We start from the raw sequence: 13,027 nt of genomic DNA on the forward strand, positions 1-13,027 counted from the left end.
TGAAGATGTTACAGTGCCTCAGAGCAGTATGTCTGCCAACAGGTGACCATACATTAGAGCAGCAGTTTTCAACCTCTGGTCTGTGGACCCCTGGAGATCTTCAGACTATGTCTAGGGGTATGTCTACACTGGCAGAGTTACAGCACCAGCAGTTACAGCACTGCTTAGAGAGCACTGAAGGGAAACTGCTGTTGTGTGTTCACACTGTCAGCTGCCTGTGCAATAGCGTGTTCACACTTGCGGCACTTGCAGCGGTATTTGGAGCGGTGCACTCTGGGCAGCTATCCCACAGAGCATCTCTTCCTCTTCTGCCGCTAAGAGCTGTGGGAAGGCGGAGGGGGTTGTGGGGCATCCTGGGTCCTGTCCCAATGACCCATGATGCACTGCTTCGCATCCCAGCAATCCCTGTGCTTCCGTCAACATTTGGCACCATCTTTCAGAGGTTTGTGTACTGCGCGCCCTGCCTCTTCAGTCTGCAGGAATAGATCCTGAACTGTTGACCAGTCTGCTGCTCACTCTAACACATTGCGAGTGGCAGTGGAGTTATTCCTTAAACTACAAAGGCAAGAGGAGTGTGACATTGATCTCGCCACGCATAATAGCTACAACATGAGATTGCTTGTGTCATTCATGGAAGTGCTGAACACAGTGGAACGCCACTTTTGGGCTGGGAAAAGAAGCACTGAGTGGTGGGATCACATCGTCATACACGTCTGGGATGACAAGCAGTGACTGCAGAATCTTTGGATGAGGAAAGCCACATTCATGGGACTGTGTGATGAATTTGCCCCAGCCCTGTGGCACAAGGACATGAGAATAAGAGCTGCCCTGCCATTGAAGAAGCACGTGGCAATTGCACTGTGGAAGCTGGCTTCTCCAGACTGCTACCGATCGTTCGCTAACCAGTTTGGAGTGGGAAAGTCAACCGTTGGACTCAGGTTGATGGAAGTGTGCAGGGCCTTTAATCGCATCCTGGTCTGAAAGACTGTGACTCTTGGCAACGTGCGTGACATTGTGGATGGCTTTGAACAAATAAACTTCCCTATCTGCGGAGGGGCAATAGATGGCACGCATATTCCAATTCTGGCACCCGACTACCTAACCACCATGTTCATTAATCAGAAGGGATATTTCTCAATGGCTCTCCAGGCTCTTGTGGATCACCATGGGCATTTCATTGACATTAATGCAGGCTGGTCCCGAAAGGTGCATGACGCATGCATCTTTCGGAACACTGGTCTGTTCAGGAAGCTACAAGCAGGGACTTTCTTCCTGGACCAGAAGATCACTGTAAGGGAAGTCAAAATACCCATTGTGATCCTGGGAGACCCCGCCTACCCCTTAATGCCGTGGCTTATGAAGCCATACACGGGGCACCTTGACAGCAGCAAGGAGTGGTTCAACAACAGGCTGAACAAGTGCAGAATGGCTGTTGAGTGTGCTTTTGGCCATTTAAAGGCCCGCTGACGCTGTCTGTATGGGAGGCTGGACCTGGCCAATGACAATATTCCTATGCTTAGAGCTGCATGCTGTATGCTCCATAATATTTGTAAAGGGAAGGGTGAAAACTTCACTCAGGGCTGAACCACGGAGGCTCAGCACCTAGAGGCTAAATTTGAACAGCCAGAGACCAGGGCTATTAGAGGGGTGGTGCACACGGCCATGAGAATCAGGGATGCCTTGAGGCAGCAATTTGAAGCTGAAAGCCACTAATATTTGTTACTATGCTCAGGAGTGCAGTGCTTGTAATACTAGGAGGTGATTGTGATTGGTGCAGACAATGCACTATGAAGGTGTAAGAAAATTGCCTGTTGCTTTGCAGTGCTCTGTTTGCTTTCAATTAATGGAATAAAGATCGCTTTCAAACCAGAACAATTCTTTTATTAAAAAACAACAACTGGAGGACAGAGACAAACAAAAAAACACTTCAGCACTGAGAGGGATGGGGGAAGGGAAGGTCCCAGGAGGAGGTGGGGTCCCGGCATGGTTAAAGATTTGTGTATGTCCAGGTATCATATCCAACCTTCTCCTTTGGAGTACAGTGCAGCGGGTACTGTGCTTCAGCAGGGCCAAACTGCAGAGGGATGGGTGATGAGTACAGTGGGTACTGGGAGTCCGCAGGACTGGACTGTGATGGGGCAGGAGTGGAATGCAGCGGGTACAGACTGAAGCCAGGAGGTTGATAAGCGTGTGTTGGCGGTGTCTGGGGGGCGCATGGGAAAGAGTTTTGCAAGAGCGGCTGCAGGGGAGTGCAGGCGCAGAGCTGCTCAGTTTGCAGTGCTAGTAGCGCCTGGAGCATGTCCGCTTGGCGCTCCATAATGTTTAAGAGCTGCTCTGTGGCTTTGTTCTGGTGCTCCGCATTCGCCTTTTGGTCCCTCTTCTCGCAGTCCCACCATTTCTTCAATTCTTGTTTTTCGGCCGCAGAGTGCATCATGACCGCACGCAGAAAGTCCTCTTTAGTTCTTCATGGCCACTGATAACAAAGCAGGAGGCTAGGCTCCCAGGGTCATATCTGTGAAGCCCAAATGCAACATTTTACAGAAGCAGTATTGTTTGGAACACATAGACCACTGATTTAAAATACAGCCACTATTCACATACCTGTCACTAACTGGCAGACCCCAGTCAAGCACACATGAGCCATAAGACGCCCAGAATGGTGAGTAACTGCAGGGGCAGGGGAAATCAGTGTTCCAGGACCAGGGCCATCCTTACCCATATGCAAAGTACACAGCTGCATAGGCCACCAGGAAATTTGCAGCACCAAATTTCCTGGTACCCTGTACAGCTGCATGATGCTCCAGCCCCTGCTCCGGCTCGCCCCGCCCCGCCCCTTCCCAGCCCCGCCTCTTCCTGCCCCTGCTCTGCCCCAGCCCACCCCACACTCCCCTGAGGAGTGCAGCAGGGCTGGACCTGCACTCACTGGTGGCGGGAAGTGCAGCGACCCGGCCCCAGCCACGCTGCTAGCTAGCCCCACCCCCCCCACCCCCCCCACGGAGGCCTGGGGCCAGCCCTCCCACCCGCCCCCCCTGACAGAGGCCTGCCCCCCCCCGGGAGGTCTGGGGCCAGTCCCCCTGTTCCCATCCCCCACAGAGGCCTGGGGCCCCACACCCCCATGGTGGGGCTGCATAGGGCCCCAGAATTGCTAGGGATGGCCCTGTCCAGGACCATACTGTACACTGGGCATGTGGCTCTTGGTGAGAGCCAGCACTGTAGGGGGGCCTTATAATCACTCCTGTCCCCACATTTTCCACAGGCTATGTTCATTATGGAACATATCTCGCTGCTGAGGGTGAGCAGGGAATCAAGGGAGGGTCTTCTTCAGGATTTCAGCTTCTGCCCTGGCCCTTATGCGGCTCACCTGTGTGCAGCAATGGTCCCTTCCCCACCCCCTCCCCCCATGATGGCAGATTGGCATGGGAAAGTTACCCTTAATGGGGCAAGAAACAAAGCAGCTCTGCCAAAGAACCTGCTGCAGCGGATTGTCCAGGATTTCCATAAGAGTTTCCTGGAGATCTCTGAGGCAGATTCCTGTGAAGTGAGGAAGTCAAACAACACCCTGTTCTGACGCTCAGACTAGGCCTGTGGTGGTATGCACATCATACACACACAAGCCTGCTTTCTGCAACCCTCCTGCCCCCAACAACTCGCTTCAGCAATTCCCAAAATCAAGGCCACTTACCAGGGGCCTCCTGTCCTGTTTGCGCTTTGCCAAGATCCGCCAGCTGTGACTGGCTAGTCTCCTCTGACCTCCGAGTCGTCCTCTGCCTCTGGGTCCCCGTCCCCCTCCACATCCTCGTCCAAGTTTTCCTCCTCCTGGCTCGGTCCACTCTCGACTGGCACATGAGCCACCAAAGTATCGACAGTGGCCTTTGCAGTGGAGGTGGGGTCGCCACCGAGTATCGCAGCTAATTCTTTGTAGAACCAGCAGCTCATGGGTGCAGCACCTGAGTGGCAGTTTGCCTCCCACGCCTTGTGGTAGGCATTCCGCAGCTCCTTCACTTTGATCCTGCACTGAAGTGTGTCACAGTCATGGCCCCTTTCTGTCATGCATCTTGAAATCTGTCCGTAAGTTCCTATGGCCAGAGTGCAGCTGGGACTGGACAGCCGCCTCTCCCCAAATGCTGATGCGGTCCAGCAGCTCGGCATTGCTCCAAGCGGGGGATTGCCTGGTGCATAGAGCAGGCGTGGCCACCTGGAAAGATGCGCTGAGACCACTGCACACATCACTGAGCAAACAGGAAGGGAACTTTCAAAATTCCCAAGGAATTTAAGGGGTGGGGCTGACGGTTGGTCACCTGAGGGCAGGGCAGTAGAGTTCAAACCAATGACCAGAGAGGCGAGAACAGGCATTTTGGGACACCTCCCAGAGGCCAATTGCAGCGCTGTAATCACCACGGTGTCTACACTGGCCCTGCAGTGCTGTAGCCCTGGCACAGAAAGCTGTACGCCTCTCGGGGTGGGGGTTTTTACAGTACTGCAACTGCGCAGTTTCTGCACACTAAGTGGCTTGGCAGTGTGTACACCTTGGGAGTTACAACACAGAAAGCTGCTTTACTGCACAGAAATTTGCCAGTGTAGACAAGGCCTAAGATTTCCAAAAGGATTCGAACTTCCATGTGAAATTTTTAATTAAATGAAATGAAAAAAGGTTGAGAACCACTGCATTAGCGCAAATGTAAGAGTGGCATCTCCCCTTGGTAATCAGCAGCTGGACTTGCTGTGCATGTAAGTCTTTAATGTTACAGCGGAGCAATGGTTCTCATTGGGACCCTTGTTAAGGTCCCCAGGCAATAGTTGCATCAGGTGGACCAATCTGAAACTCCCATGCCCATAGGAGCTGGTATAATCTGCTGTCTGTTGGAAGTCATTCTTTGCATAGATACCACATTACACTTTGTTCATTCCCACAGTGACCAAGAATTGCAGCACTTCTGGTCTTCTGTTGGTGTATCTGGACAGCATGAGATCTTGTATATTTCCATGTAAAACGCTGGAAAACTTAGGATGACAAGAAGAGTGAAAGGTGAAGCAGCAGACTGAATACTGTGTATCTCTTGGCTTTGGTTGGTTTGTATTGTGTCAACTTGACCATTCATGTCTTGTAACTTTGCATTCAACAAGCAAAAATATCTTGGATTGTTTTTCCATGATATCAAACATTGGCTTATGTACTCTGTCTTCCAAGTGCCAGTTCTGTTCGAATGAAACTTGCAGCATTTAGGAGGATTGTCTGAGCAGGATTAACTCCTGGCAATATTAATTAAACACAAGTCCTCCCTTACTTTCATTTTATAATTTAACAAAATTTTATGTGGACTTATTTACTCATGGATGGATAGCCTTGATGCTTTTTAGATTCTCACATATAATATGGATAAAGGCAGGACTCAAACCTCTGAAAATAACTGTACCTGTAACAGGCCATCTTTCTCCGTTTGTTGGCATAGAGCCACATTGGTTTAGTTCACACCAGGATACAGTCACCTTATTCACATGTTATTTCACTGTGGGTACCATCTGACAATTCAGTCTGAAAGGAAAGATCAGCCTGAACATTGGGGATTTTTTTTTTAAACACAGCCCAATTTAAAGAATCAGCTTCTTCCTTTTTCCTATATATGTTGTACAGTTTGGATGAATTTCAGTAGTCTCAAAACTGAAGACTGACAGTACTGTCTGGAGTCAAGCATAATGCCACACTGGTGTGCTATTACTCCCTCACCTCTACCAGTGTGTTTCGATACTGATCTCTACAGGATTCCTGTTATTCCAGTTTTGCCATCTTGACCTTGGTTCTGCTAATGTACCTAAATTCTTACTCACTGCACCCTTTCCTATTTAAGTCCCTATATCCTTGCACTGCTCTGCTTGTTCCATAACACTGACAGGCAGCATTTCTTGCTATTCCAGTACTAGTACCCTCCATACATCTCTGCCAATGCACCTCAGTGCTGCCCTACAGCACCTCTTTGCTATTCCAAATCTGGGTCCCCTATGGACTTTTATCAAATTACCACCATTATCCCCTGATATTTCAGTCCTGAGTAAAGATTATTAATCATACCATGCCATGCAAAATGGGGTGGAGATTGTCTGAGAAGAAGACATGTTCACTAGTAAATACGTTAGAATACCACAAAACCCCAAAGTCCATTTCATTTGAGATTGACAAATGAAAGGGTAGTACAGAAAGACCCATCATTTTGCTCCTGCAAACTTCGCCTCCTCTCTTGACTCTTAAGCCCTTCATTGCTACATCCTGCAGTGTAATCTTTTCAGATTGTTTACTGAAATGCAAAGCCCACCCTTAGAGCTGGCTAAAGTATTGGCACATGTAAATTTGCAGTTTAAGCCTGAGGTGCTTACATTGAAGTTTGAGTGAATCAGGAAGCTCTGGTATGGGCTCAGAGGCAGACATTGTTGGTAAACAGTCCTTGGTAGTGGTCTTCTTAGGCAATAGCGTTGCATAGGAGGTCCGCTGTCTAGTTCTACGTGCTATCTCACGTTCATTATGTAGCAGTTGGTCATCTGTTAACAAGGCACTGACTTGCTTAGACTTTTCTCTGATGTGATAACCTGTTGAAGTAATTAGCTTTAGTTTAAAGAAAAGAAATACTTGGTAAATATGTTAGAAAGCCACCATCCCATTCTGTAATGAGGGCCAACTGGATATATCATGGGCCCCAGCAACTACAGAAAAGTGCAAAGTGGCTAAGGATGCTGAGCTGTTTATAACCATAGAACAATGAGCCAAAAAAACAAGATCTCAGTAAGCAGTTGTCTTTAGTAGACTTACTTTGTAAGCAGCTGACAAGAGGTTAAGACACTGCATGTGTGGTTCATAAACTGAAGTATGTTTTTAGGTTAAGGTCTTTGAGGTTTTTCCTCCCTTTCTTTCTTCCAAGGACCAGCTTTGTAGCAGCCCATTATTCTGGCTAAATGCTATTAGCAGGATGCTATTCCTTTGGTCAGAGAAGTGTTCAAACAGAATTCCTCCTTACCTCTTTGGTGCATTAGTGTATTGTCTCTGTCAGGCCTTGCCAGTCCATGAGCTCTGAGCCTTCTGTATGGCAGTGCAAAACACTGCCACCAGCAGGCTGGCACAAGTATGTAGGGTTTTTCTAATAAATTTAGCTATGGTTGTGTGTAGTGACAAGGGAGTATTAGTGTCAATGTGAGTTATAGGGAACAAAGAAAGAGGCTGAAGTGCTTTTCATCTTCAATCTCTGGAAAAGATTGTCAAGCCCAAAAATGCTAGGATCCAAGGAAGATGTGAAGGATTAAAGATCTCTTTCAGAAGAGACATCATTATCCTATCAAAATGAATTTGTCTAGAGAGGGGAAAAAGACACACTTTTTTTGTATTCTTCTAAAAAATCTACTGTGTTTAGCATGTGTTTAAACCATAGGTGCCGACTTCTTCTGGCGCCGATGGGTGCTCAACCCCCTCTACCCCGGCCCCGCCCTGACTCCACCCCACCCTTCCCCCTCCTGCCCCCATTACAACCCCTTCCCCAAATCCCCGCTCCGCCTCCTCCCCTGAGTGCGCCACGTTCCCGCTCCTCCCTCCTAGAGCTTGCTATAGCTGTTTGGCGGCGGCAAGCACTGGGAGGTAGGCGGAGGAGCGGGGACACGGTGCGCTCAGGGGAGGAGGCAGAGGTGAGGTGAGGTGGGGCGGGGAGCTTGGCTGCTGGTGGGTGCAGAGCACCCACTAATTTTTCCCCATGGGTGCTCCAGCCCTGGAGCACCCACGGAGTCGGCGCCTATGTGTGAAACAACATCCCCAAACTACCAGCTGTAATGGAGTCGGTTAAATAAAGCTGTTGATTCTGCTTAGGAGATTCACAGGTCTGAATTCATTGAGGGGCTGGTACAGCAATGAAACTGAAAGGTGCATCAAATTCACTGTTTGCAATAGTGATCAGGGAAACAAACATAGAGACGACTGTATGTCATGATGATCCTTCTTATACTGGCAGGACCCTGGGAGGTGGAAGGGACAAGGGAATGTTGCTCCTCTTTCTGGTGTTTTGAGTGGGGAACCTTAACACGTGACTGAATCCCTCTGTTGGCAGGTATCAGGCATTGGTACTCCGTATCTTCTGTGTTTCTAGATCTATCTTACTGAGGCACACATAATTATACGAATCCAGTATTAAGATGTTCTACTAATGTATATTACTCTCTCTCCCCCCATAACTGCTTCAAACATTGAATTTGATAGCTCCTCTAATCTCAAAGTCGTATGACCCACCAAGTGAATTCTGTCCTGGCATTCTCCTAAGTAGAGTGACCAGCTTTATTTAATTTATTGTATTTGAAGCTGATAGTTTCAGGATGTTGTTTCTGTTAACTGGGATGTCCAGGCACTGCAAACTGACATTACATAAGTCAGTCAGTGGATTTCCACTGGGTTTGTTCTGCGATTTGACCTGCATACCACCACAGATTTAAACAGTGGTGAGATTGAGACACTTTCTCCTTTGTTGAGACAGCTGTGAGAGCACCACTGAAATGCTGATTGTCATGCGACAGTTCTAGTTTTCATAAATCTGAGTCCCATGACCCTCAGATTCTTGTAGTATGATTAAATGGTCTTGAATTTATTTAATCTCATTCTCATAGCAATATGAAATGAAGCAACATCATTATGCACTGCTGCAACATCATTACATGAAAACTGAGCAATAGCAGTGTCATGATTTAGCATCATGGTGTGATCATTTTGTCCTGCAGGACAGATACAAATAGTTGGCATTTCAAAGCTAGTAGGAGCAGTATTAAGCTTTTATCAGCTGGAATTCACTTTTACATACATCACATGGGAACATGAATTGCCCAGTGTGACAGGCCCATCACTGCCAATAATTCATCTAATTTACTATGGTAAGGTGGATGCATGGTTGGATCTCAGAGCCAACAGGCCAATAGCTTCATCTACCAGCTCATGCTGCTCCCAGCAGTGCTGCATTCTTATTAATAATTTAATCTTGTCTTTGAAGTTCAGCTCCTAGCAGTTTGCCTCCTTTTTCTCATTTTCTTTCACTTCTGTTTAAAATTATAATGGTCCATTTCAACAAAATTAACTGTAATTTCATGGATCAGCACATCAGGAATAAGTTTTGTACATAATACTATAATCCATGTAGTTGTTTCCCCAAAAGCAAATTGACTTGATGAGCAATTCTGTCTCCTGTGTAAATAACCCTGGTTCTAATTACGAGCTGTGTTATTTCAGGGGTTTTTTTGGTTTTAGTATTTTCTGGCAATTTGTGGGTATGGCAATTTTTTTTAAAGGAAATGTTTACCAAATATAACATGAGGGTAATAATATAACCTAGTTTTTACATAGTACTTTTCATCAGTATATCTCAAGGTACTTTACAAAGGAGGGTAAATATCATTATCTCCTTTTCACAGATGGGGAAACTGAGGTAAAGGAGGTGAAGTGACTTGCCCAGAGTCACCCAGGAGGACAGTGGCTGAATCAGGTTTTCTGGGTTCCAGTCCAGTGTGTTATCTACTAGGTCATACTGCCTCCCATCGTTAATTTTATTTACTTTTAACTAACCCCTCCCCCATGCTTTTATCCATGTTTCATTCTTCATTACAATATACTTAAACTGTAATTTTTAAATTTTTTTTAATTAATTTAGTCCTCATGGAAGTTTCCAGACTGATAAAACCTAACACAGGTAAGTCTTCTATTTATATGTACAACAGGTGCATCATGGGCAATGACAGGACAAGATTCCTACACCGCCCTATCAATATGTCATCAGTAATACCCTTGAAAAATCACTTCTAGGGCTAGATGATGGGAAGTTTGTTTATTGTGGCCTCTATTCAGTTTTACCATCTCCCTGTTGAGATTGCCAGCCAGTGGATCAATTAGTATGAAACTGGGTGGTTCTTTTTGTAATATGTACACTTTTCTACTATGAATTGGACTGCAACTTCCAATTTATTTCACAAAGGTCACTAAACATATATTGGATGGTAAGAACTTTCAGTTGTTACCAACCTGCCCCAGACTGCATAGGTGCCAACTTCCCCTCTTTCCCGTGGGTGCTCGATCCCCGCCCCCACTCCACTCCTTCCATGAGGCCCCGTGGAGTCGGCGCCTATGCCAGACTGGAACCGGAGACCTAGAGATTATGGTGATAATAAAGATAAAAGGCCACATATCCCAGTTCCCTATGCCATCAAATTCTCAAACTGACTTTACTTTCATTATTCCTGAGGTGGGCCAGTGTACTCAAGTTCTGATGGCAAACATGCCCAAAGGCAAACATCAAGTGTTTACTTTTAAATATGATAAATTTCACTGGCATACTGACCTGAAATCTATTAGTCTAGCATGATCCAACCCTGCACTAATGACAAATTTAATTATATTATTGTAACCATTATTTAGTGGCTCAGTAACCCTTAAGAACATAAGAACAGCCATACTGGGTCAGACCAACGGTCCATCTAGCCCAGTATCCTGTCTTCCGACAATGGTCAATGCCAGGTGCTTCAGAGGGAATAAACAGAACAGGTAATCATCAAGTGATCCATCCCCTGTTGCCCTTCCCAGCTTCTGGCAAACAGAGGCTAGGGTCACTTCAGAGCATGCTTTTGCATCCCTGCCCATCCTGGCTAATAGCCATTGATGGGTCTATCCTCCATGAACTTCTTAACCAAGGCCTTTGATATGCCATATCAGGGCTAGATACTACATGCTGTAGTTCCTTCAGCATTTGCCTCTGAGTCACGGTACACATGGCATACTACTGAGGGTATATCTATGCAGCAGCTGGAAGTGTGCTTCCTAGAACAGGTAGACAGCCATGCGTTAGCTCTGGTCAAGCTTGTACGCTAAAAATAGCTGTGGGCTAGCTGCCCAAGTACAATCCTGAATGACCCCGTGGGTACATGCTCAGATGGCTAGCCTGAGTTCCCACAGCCACACTGCTGTTTTTAGCACAATAGTGTGACAAAGTCAGGCCCCACGGCTGCAAGAGGGTCCTGAAAGGCTGATATATTAGCCCAGAAGGTTACAGGCCCTTTTTCCTACAAGCTGAGAAGGGATTACCTCAGGTCAATTAGGGACACCTGAATCCAATTAAGGGCTGCCTGGGGCCTTTAAAAACCCCTCCTCTGGGGAGAGAGAGACAAGCTACTGCCAGTCTACTGTCAGCAGGGAAACAAGCTCTTCCAGGCTGAGAGGCTGTGCTCCTTCCCATAGGGGAACAGCCAAACCCAAGTGCCTGCTGGGGGAAGGACTGACACCCCAGGGCAAGGAACAGGATGATACCCTGCCCCAGGGAGGAGGCAGGGAAGGTATCCCATTTTGGTTTTGTGTTTACAAGACTGTTTCCTTTTTGTTTGGTGAAGGATCACCCCTTAGGCCGACCCTGGGGCCTACCCTGAAAACACAGCCAGAGGAGCACAGAAGGTGGAAGGTAAACACTGCCCAGAGTGGGGCTGATTTACCCCAGGCCTGCCATCACCAGAGGGAGAAGTGCTAAGTCTGACGAGACGAAGGAGGTGCCTTGCCACAATAGCTTGAGCAGAACTAGCATGTGTCTGTCCACCAACCCTGGGAAGCCCCCTCTCAACTGCTATGTAGACATACCCTTCATGCATTAAGAGGCACTGCACTGAGCAGCCATATCAGTTACACCACTGTCTTATTAATGTTCTTATATTCTGAGGTTTGTAGCTAAATCGTTGCTACCTCACAGTCTTCTCCCCTTAGGTTTCCGTATACTGTCAAGAGAATTTCTATGTGAAGTACTACACCCTCATATCTACAGTCTAACATATTTCAATATATATTTTATAGTCAGGTATTATGGTATACTCTTGCTTATTCTCATCTCACCATTTTTCAGAAATGGCATGCTAATCTTCTCCCAATTTCAAGCATTCCACCTCACCCATATTTGCATTTAAACGTCTTTCAACAGTGCATAGGCACACGGGTTGAAATTCTGGCCTCTTCGACCTCAATAGTGCTGGGATTTCACCCTTTCTTTTTATTTGTGAGAAATGGGAGCATTTTTATGTACCCTTTTCTTCGCTACCATGGTAAATTGCTCCTCCATATCCCCTTCCTGTGCATTTTCCTTCAGTGCAGCCATAATTACTTGCTATATTTTCCCCAGCAATTAGTTTAAATAATCCCCCCAAAAACCTTCTTAATTTTAATTGACAGGCCTTGTCAAGCTACATTTACCTTGATCCTTTCCAGCCTCATCTATATAATGAAAGTCCTTTAATGTCTGAATGTTAAAGAGCCCCTCTCGACAATGCTGTATGACTTTCTTTGATCCATTCTTGATGAGATAATCCAAGAGCATGAGGGATTTATACACATGCCTCCAGTTCTTTCCCTGGTCGTTCATCCTGTGCCATATCATGTTCATAATCTCCAAAAGAGAAACTGTATTGTATGTCAGGTCACTGATCTCTAACATTAGTGAACTAGAAGGACCCCATGGGTCATTAGAGGTTGCTTCCCTGACTTTGACCTCAGAATCAGAATAATTTTTCACAAAGTTCTTCATGTGCCTCCTGAGTGCCATGGAGATGACAGGTTGCTCAGCTGATAAAGTTGGTAAGAGATGCCTGTGCTGCTGTCCCTGTCTCCACCTCAGCAAACCACAATGATTCTGCAAACAGAACAATACAAGGAACACGTGTAACTTGTTATCCACTCAACATTTTGGAGGAAGAGGGGAAGGCTGATATAATGATCAGTTTCTTAAAAATAGGGGCCAGCCAACATTGGGAGCACTATGATTGCAATCATAGAGCATTACCTTCTGGTCCTACCTAGCCCAAAAAGGAGACCCATCCTACTTGTCCCTAACCAGAAGTATGGCAACTATGATTAATGGCCGCGAGAGTGAGAATACAGTGAAGGGGATATTTAGGTTCTCCTTAGGAAAGACTCCAGTAGGGCAACAAACTGGAAGGAAGATGACCTGTGTTCTACTTAACGGCCTTGTTATTAATTTGCTGACCTCGGGCA

General features: G+C 46.6%; 1 protein-coding gene across 1 annotated transcript in view; it reads right to left on the reverse strand.

Annotated features, from left to right (window-relative positions):
* The window catches only part of ENTHD1 (ENTH domain containing 1), a 59,005-nt gene extending 46,424 nt beyond the window's left edge, over window positions 1-12,581 (reverse strand). The window contains 2 exon segments of the mRNA XM_074950234.1: window positions 6,370-6,579; window positions 12,230-12,581. Of these exon segments, the coding sequence (XP_074806335.1) occupies window positions 6,370-6,579; window positions 12,230-12,578 (559 nt within the window). The 5' untranslated portion in view covers window positions 12,579-12,581.
* Between the last annotated feature and the right edge of the window lie 446 nt (window positions 12,582-13,027).

The sequence above is a fragment of the Natator depressus genome, chromosome 1 (genome assembly GCF_965152275.1).
Source record: "Natator depressus isolate rNatDep1 chromosome 1, rNatDep2.hap1, whole genome shotgun sequence".
NCBI lineage: Eukaryota > Metazoa > Chordata > Testudines > Cheloniidae > Natator > Natator depressus.